General features: G+C 53.5%; 1 protein-coding gene across 1 annotated transcript in view; it reads left to right on the top strand.

The window, feature by feature from the left end:
- The first annotated feature begins 2513 nt into the window (after positions 1–2513).
- Slc16a5 (solute carrier family 16 (monocarboxylate transporter), member 5) overlaps positions 2514–8175 on the top strand; it is a 9183-nt gene continuing 3521 nt past the window's right edge. The window contains exons 1-2 of the mRNA XM_013036485.1: positions 2514–2874; positions 6356–6601. Coding sequence (XP_012891939.1) covers positions 2676–2874; positions 6356–6601 — 445 coding nt within the window. The 5' untranslated portion in view covers positions 2514–2675. The remainder of the gene's footprint in view (positions 2875–6355; positions 6602–8175) is intronic.

Raw genomic sequence — 8175 nt, 5'->3', positions numbered from 1 at the left:
TACTTCATGATGAACAAAGTGACAGTGGGTGTTCAATACTACACTCTGTCCTGTCTCTCCTCGGATGTGTCTTTAGTGAGGGAGTTGTGTCATCCATGGGTCTCTGTCCAATGAGCTCCCAGGTGTTTTGTGTTTGTTTGTTTGTTTTTTATTAGTGTGAATAAGTCACTTATCAGCCAGTACAGGACAGTTAGTTGAAGGTAAAAGTTACCAGTCATTCTACCTCATCATTGTTACCTAACATAAAGTGACTCAGGAAAAACAGATTCTCTGTACAAGATGGACTAATCTGGGGCAGGGTAGAATATGCCCTACAGGTTGTTCTTTTTAAACTCTGGGATCAGCAGGGCACAGTAGTGCACACCTGAAGTTCCAGCTGAGGTGGAGGATTGCTTGAGCCTGTGAGTTCTAGACTAACCTGAGAAACATAGCTAGAACCTACATTAAGAAACAGAAAGAGGGCTGGGAATGTGGCTTAGTGGTAGAATGTTCTGATTCCTCAGTACCACATAAACAGAAAAAGCTAGAAATGGCCCTATGCCTCAAGTGGTAGAGTGCTAGCCTTGAACAAATGAACCTCAGGGACAGTGCCTAGGCTCTGAGTTCAAGCTCCAGAAAGAAAGAAAGAAAGAGAAACAAAGAAAGAGAGAAAGAGAAAGAAAGAAAAAGAAAGAGAGAGAGAAAGGAAAGAGAGGGAGAAAGAAGACAGAAAGACAGAAGGGAGAGAGGGAGGGAGGAAAGGAAGGAAGGGAGAAAGGGAAGGCAGAAAGGGAAGAAAAAAGGGAGAAGGGAAGGGAAGGGAAGGGAAGCAGGTAGGCTGGCATTGATGGCTCACACCTGTCATCCTAGCTACTCAGGAGGCTGAGATCTGGAGAAGGCTGTTTAAGGCAAAAAAATGTTTGTGAGACTATTTCCAATTAATGGGAGGCGTGGCTCAAGTGGTAGAATACCAGCTATGAACAAGACAAGAAATCTGAGAGGGACCGAGAGAATGTGTATACAAGGCCCTGAGTTCAAGCTCCAGTGCCACAAGAAAGGAAAAGAGGCTAGGAAGGTGGCTCAGTAGTAGAGTGCTTGCCTTGCATGCGTGAGGCCCAGGGTTCGATTCCTCAGCACCACATAAGCAGAAAAAGCCAGAAGTGGCACTATGGCTCAAGTGGTAGAGCGTTAGTCTTGAGCTGAAGAGCTGAGGGACAGCGCCCAGGCCCAGAATTCAGGCCCCACAACCAACCAAAAAAAAATCAATAATTATTGCTTGGACGCCCGTGGTACACACCTGTAATGCTAGCTACTCAGGAGGCTGAGATCAGAGGATCAGGGTTCAAAGCCAGCCCAGGCAGGAACACCTGTGAGACTCTTATCTCCAATAAACCACCAGAAAACCAGAAGTGGCACTGTGGTCAAGTGGTAGAGCGTTAGCCTTGAGCTGAAGAGTTGAGGGACAGCGCCCAGGCCCAGAGTTCAGGCCCCACAATGGACAAAAAAGAAAGAAAAAGAGGGAAGGAGGGCTGGGAAGGTGGCTCAGTGGTACAGCGCTTGCCTTGCATGCTCGAGGCCCTGGGTTCGATTCCTCAGCACCACATAAGCAAAAAGCCGGAAGTGGCGCTGTGGCTCAAGTGGTAGAGTGCTAGCCTTGAGGTGAAGAGCTGAAGGACAGTGCCCAGGCCCAGAGTTCAGGCCCCACGACCAGACCCAAAAAAAAAAAAAAAAAAAGAAAGAGGGAAGGAGCAGGGAATGTGAAAGTGGGTCCATGTATATAAGGGTGAGAATGTGTAACTATTTGTGTGTGTAGCTGCATGGCTGTGTGTGTGTGTGTGTGTGTGTGTGTACAGACCTGCGCAGTGTGTGGCTGTGTGTATGTGCCTGTGCATATCACTGAGTTGTCCATGGGTCTGTGCATCTCTGCATCTTCCTGGGAACTTGTGCACCTGCTGCGGTGCTTGGCATCTCTGCCTGGTGGTTCTGTGGTTGGGAGGGGCCTGGCGAGGCCTTGGCAGGTGGCAGGTCAATATCTGACTATGGAATTCGACTTTGAACTCCGAGTGAGAGGAAGGTTATGATAGACTCCAGAGGGCTTCCAGATGAACCCTGGTGGCTTATCTCTGAAGGCTGCAGGTCACGGGCCCTTGTTAAGCTGTTGTGTGTTTGTTCTTTGGCTGTACTCAGCAACGCTGACTGTGGACTTAGGCTGTTGGCGCGGCATGGAGGAAAGAAAGTCTCTTGGTATGCAGGAAGCCTGGCTGACAAGGTGTAGGACTGTATCCATGGATACCCTTGGGGCCAATGGGGCCTCAGCAGCCCCCCCACCCCAAGGGAGGTGTACAGGTAGTGGAGTGGTCCTACCTGCCCAGTGCCAGGTGATGTAGCCACCGGAAGGAGCTCCTCCTACCTGCCTGGTGCCATTGGTCACTGCCTGCCCCACCCCTGCTGCCCTTCCTGTCCCCTCCTCCCAGGCTGACGCTGAGAAGTGGGTGAAAGGAGATGCCAGGGCTGCTGCGGGGCCTCTGGCCACTTCCCAGGGGGCGGTGCCCTCGGTGCTAGCAGGTGCTGGGGTATGAGGAGGAGACAGTGTCAGTCACCCCGGCAGGAGAGGTGGCAGGGGAGCTTAGGGAAGGCTGGCAGCCTGCCAAGCCCAAGCTCCGTTCTCTTCCCTTCCCAGGCAGTGGCAGCAGAGGATGCCCCAGGCCCTGGAACGTGCCGATGGCAGCTGGGCCTGGGTGGTACTGCTGGCTTCCCTGGTGACCCAGGCCCTCACCCTGGCTTTCCCCATGTGCATCGGCGTGTTCTTCACTGAGCTGCAGCATGACTTCCAGGCCAGCAACAGCGAGACCTCCTGGCTCCCCTCCATTATGGGGTCCATGCTCCACGCTGGGGGTGAGCAGTGTGGGGAGGGGGTGAGGGCTGGGGGGGGGAAGAGGCCACAATGTGCCAGCCTTCTGGCGCTCTCTCTGTCTGTCTCTCTGTCTCTGTCTCTCTCTCTGCCATCCCAGGCTTTGCCTCTTGGATATACTCCTGAGATTTACTGGATCTCAGCAAGGCCACCCACCGCCCCACCCCTCACCCCCACTGGCAGGGAAAGGAAACTGTCCTGGGGTGAGGACAGGGCAGAGGTACTGAGGTTGGTGGAAAGCCAGGCAAATTCCTAAAGAGTCCTTTCATTGGGATGGAGGATCCATCCCAGTGCCAAACAGGGAAAAGCTGGGACTTGGGCCAGCAGATCCAGGACCTGCTGCTTTCCAGCTGGGCCATCTCCCAGTGTCCTTTCTTCCCCTGCAGGCTGGAGGTAACGCCCTGCATCCCACCCTGCATCTGTGGGATGTGAACTGGGAAATACACAAGCTATGAATGATGAGTATCTTTTTTGGGGGGTCGGTCGTGGGGCTTGAATCCTGGGCCTGGGCGCTGTCTCTGAACTCTTCAGCTCACGATGAGCACTCTACCACTTGAGTTCCAGCGCCACTATCTGGTGTTCTGGTGGTTCACTGGAGAGTCTCACAGACTTTTCTGCCCGGGCTGGCTTTGAATCGCGATCCTCAGATCTCAGCCTCGTGAGTAGCTAGGATTATAGTCGTAACCCACGGGTGCCTGACTGAATGAAGAGAATCTTAAAGACCCTTATGGGGGCTTACGTATGGGAACAGGGCCTCAGGAAGAAGAGGGACAAGGCCTGCACCCCACCTTTCCCGGGTGTTTCTTACAGAGGGGAGGCTACTGAGGCTAGAGCCTGGGAAGAGGCAGCCTCCGTCTTCCCATTCTCCTTGTTCTCACCTCTGGCCCCAGAGGCCTGTGACCAGGTTGGCATGTGACCAGGAATGTGACTGTCTCCCCTTTTCCTCCCTGCCCCCCCCCATTGCTGGGGGCAGGTTAGGAACTGCCCTGAGAGTTCTGCATGGGAACCCTAGCTACCGGAAGCCCTCTGGGGAGATGGCAGAGACAGTGACTTCAGGGGGGTTTTGGTCAACAGCAGCTAAACGAACCCAACTTCAGGGCTTGCCCAGCTCCCTAGTTCTCTGCCTGGCCACTCCCTCCACCTGGCACCAGCACCCTGATGATTATTCTAGGGTGTTCTTTCTAGGTATTTGGAGGAAGGAGAGCGGGAGAGATTGACCTGTCAGGGTGATCCTTGATCAGCCTGGGCAAAATGTGAGGGGTAAAGCCAGGTCTGGCCCTGAACACGTGACCTCTTGGCCTGCGGGGCTGGACTAAGCAATGGGAATGTCTGACCATTGTTTCTCATGCAGCCAAAGGGACCTGGGCAGGGGCTAGGGACCTGGGGCAGGGGCTAGGGACCTGGGGTATCAGTTGGGGACCCACTGCTCCCCACCCAGAGCAGGCGCCCATCTCTGTTGGTGTGAGAGTCCTCTCTGTCCGGTTGTCCGTCCCTTTCTCAGACACCTGCCTTTTCGTCCATGCTCATTCAGCATACCATTGAAACTTTACACGTGGAAGTCATTCATTCAGTCCTTTCCAGTGTTTCCCCAGCGCCCCCCCCAACATGGTAGAGATGAAGAAAGCAACCCCAAATTGCAAGGCTTGCCTGTGGCTGAGGAGAGGTTCATGCCCCTGGCAGAAGGAACAGCCACCTCCAGGGCCCCACCCCATGCCAACGACTCAGGGATTTGCCCCAAGGTCACCTTTCCTGAGTTAGGCAAGACTCAAGCACCAGCAGTCAGAGCCTCTCTACAGCCCTGTCTATCCCTCGGCTCCTGCTTGGTCGTCTTTGAGGATGGGCTGCTCACTCCCTCCCTCTGTTGCCCTCAAACTGACACTGGTTCACACAACACAGCCTCTTTCTACTACTGGCACGCATGCGCACACCGGCACGAGCACAGGCACGCGTTCACATTGTCTGGCCCTCCGTTGCACTCCGGGAGAGTTACTTGGGGCAACTCGTGTGTGCTGGGGGCAGGGCGCTCCGTGAACGTGGCTCTCTGCAAGGTGTCTTGGAGCTGACAGCAAGACTGGCTAGTTTTCTAGCTGTCAGGCTAGAAAGCAAGCAGTCAGGGTCAGAAGCAGGTCCCTCTCCACATAGAGACAAATGTCTGGAGTGGGGGACTTGAAGAAGTGGAATTTTGAGGGTTTTTCTTTTTCTGTTGTTTTGTGGGGTTTTGGTTTTTGTTTTTCCAGTCATGGGGCTTGAACTCAGATCCTAGGTGCTGTCCCTGAGCTCTTTTGCTCAAGACTAATGCTCTACAACTTGGGGCCACAGTTCCACTTCCGATTTTCTGGAGGTTAATTGGGGAGTCTCACCGACTTGCCTGCCTGAGCTGGCTTTGAACAGCGATCCTCAGATCTCAGCGTCCTGAGTAGCTAGGATTACAGGCATGAGCCACTGGTACCCAGCTTCTTCTTCTCCTTCTTCTTCTTCTTTTCTAATCTTGGGACTTTAACTCAGGGTCTGGCACTGTCCCTGAGCTTGCTCTACCACTTGAGCCACAGATCCACTTCAGCTTTGTTTTTTGTTTTTGTCAGTCGTGGGCCCTGAACTCTGAACCTGGGTGCTGTCCCTCAGCACTCTACCACTTGAGCCACAGTGGCCACTTCCAGCTTTTTCTGAGGAATCGAACCCAGGGCCTCATGAATGCAAGGCAAGCGCTCTACCACTGAGCCACCTTCCCAGACCTCCCCGCACCGTTTTTTTGTTTTTTGGTGTTTTTTTTTTGTTTTGTTTTGTGGTGGTTAGCTGGAGATAAGACTCACAGACTTTCCTGCCCAGTCTGGCTTGGAGTGGTGATCCTCATATCTCAACCTCCTAAGTACCTACATAAGATTGCAGGCATGAGCCTTTGCTGCTGGCTGAACTGCTCTTGAACTACACTCCTAGTCCTAGCTGTGGATTTTGGTGGTAGCCGGAAGTGATGGGAGAGGAGAAGGTACCCGGCCTGATTCTCTCCAGAAGCCAGAGTAAGCAAGTACAAGATGGCTCAGGAGCCACCTAGATGTGCAAGGCTGGCAGGCAGAGAGAGGGGAGTGGTGCGTGCTACACAGGACTTGGGTCAGCATAGAAGAGGGCAGAAGTATTCTCTATGGCTGAGATGCCTGAGAGGCGCACTATGAGACAGACCCCAACTGAAGGGTATGCACAAAAGTCAGGAACCAGTCGTGTGCAGTGCCAGGCCTTGGTGTGCCCATGAGGTTCCTTGTCAGGTTCAACATCACCTAGACTGACTCCCCTTTACTCTGAAGAAACTGAGGCAGAGAGAACCCTTAAGTCTTAGACCACAACTATGGCAGGATGGAATCAGTCTGGCAGGATCCAGGGCTTGTGTCCTTGAAGCCACCTATTAGTTCCTGCTGGGACCCCTCTCCCCAGTCCCTCACTGGGTGTCACCTGCTGACCCTTGGCTCTCCACAGGACCCCTGTGCAGCATCCTGGTGGGGCGCTTCGGCTGCCGAGTGACTATGATGTTAGGGGGTGTGCTGTCCAGCCTGGGCATGGTGGCCAGCTCCTTCTCCAGGACCCTCGTCCAGCTCTTCCTCACAGCGGGATTGATCACAGGTGACTGTCAGTCCATTGGAAATGGTGGCAGGAGTGGACAGGGCCAGCAAGCCTGCTCACCTCCCAGAACTGCTTACAGTCCAGCCAGAGAGGCGGATAATTGTCAGATAAATAGCAATGCTTAAGCCGGGGGGGGGGGGGGGGGGGGGGGGGAGGGAGGGAGGGGGGTAGGGGGCTGTCTCAGGAGGCTGAGATCTGAGGATCGTGGTTCAAAGCCAGACCAGGCAAAAAAGTCCATGAAACTCTTGTCTCCAATAAATTACTCAGAAAAGGCCAGAAATGGTACCGTGGGCTCAAGGAATATGCTCACCTTTTAGCTTGGGCAGAGTGCCCGGGCCTTGAGTTCAAGCCCCAGAACTGGCCCCCAAAAAAGCTTAAATACTTCCCATCCCGACAGTTCGTGAAAAGACCAGGCAGTAGGGGAGATGGGCAGGCATAAAACGAGACAAGAAGTAAACTAGCAGGGACACCTAGGAAACACAGCGAGGGTGGAGAAGTTTGCCTTTCTTGACCTGGCAATCAGGGAAGGCTCAGAGAGAAAGGGACAGTTAAGTGGTGTATTAGTCAGCTTTCCTTTAGTGTAGAGAATTCCTGAGGTAATCCACTTATAAAGAAAGAAAGCTCATAGTTGGCAAGGTTCAGGCCATGATTCATTGTTCCTGGTAGCTTAGGGCTGTGTGGTGAGGAGCACTTTGTGCTCGGAGCACAGTAGAGCAAAACTACTCATCTGAAGGTCAGAAGAGGTTGGAGTCCTATTTCCCGAGGGAGGGCACCTCCTTCAGTGACCTAAAGAGCTCCTGCTAGGCCCCGCCCCTCCAGGTTTCCATTACCTCCCAGCTAGGGACCACGCTTTTCCCACAAAGTAAATGAATAGGAGGTGGGGTCCAGGCTGGATGGGGTTTTATTCGTGAAAGGCTTCCTAATGAGCCAGGCATGGGTGGCTCACACCTGTAATCCCAGCTACTCTGGAGGCTGAGATCTGAAGCTCATGGCTTGACGGCAGCCCAGGGCAGGAAAGTCTGTGAGGCTCTTATCTCCAATTGACCATAAAAAGCTGAAAGTATGGCTGTGGCTCAAGAGATAGCATGCTGGCCTTGAACCAAGAAGCCCAGCAAGAGTTCAAGGCCTCAGTACTGGCACCAAAAAGGAGGAAGAAAAGGAGGAGACAGCACTAAGACGCTAAGGAGTGAACCACTGGCAGGATGGGGCAGACCTCACCTATGAAGAGACTCCCTTATGGGGAAAATGGAAGACCCCATCTGGGCTTCTAAGGGAGAGGCCTTGAGCTAGAGCAGACAGTTCAGGGGTCAGGAGATGGAGGTGGGGGCAAAATCTGGAGGAGAAACTGTCCTGCTGTCACAGAGGGAAGGAGGGAGTTCAAGCCCCACAACTGAAAAAAAAAAAACAGTGATCTGGGTTGAACCAAGGGAAAGTGGGTGCCCCTGGCAAGGCTTGCCGGGCAGATCTGAGGGGTAAGATGCTTAGCGGTAAAAATACTCTGGCCTAGGCTGGGGAAGTGGCTCAGTGGTAGAGCGCTTGCCTTGCATGCATGAGGCCCTGGGTTCGATTCCTCAGCACCACATAAGCAAAAAGAAAAGAGCCGGAAGTGGCGCTGTGGCTCAAGTGGTAGAGCGCTAGCCTTGAGCTGAAGAGCTGAGGGACAGCGCCCAGGCCCA

Source organism: Dipodomys ordii, unplaced genomic scaffold (genome assembly GCF_000151885.1).
Source record: "Dipodomys ordii isolate 6190 unplaced genomic scaffold, Dord_2.0 Scaffold7, whole genome shotgun sequence".
NCBI lineage: Eukaryota > Metazoa > Chordata > Mammalia > Rodentia > Heteromyidae > Dipodomys > Dipodomys ordii.
This window is presented reverse-complemented; position numbering and strand designations above follow the sequence as displayed.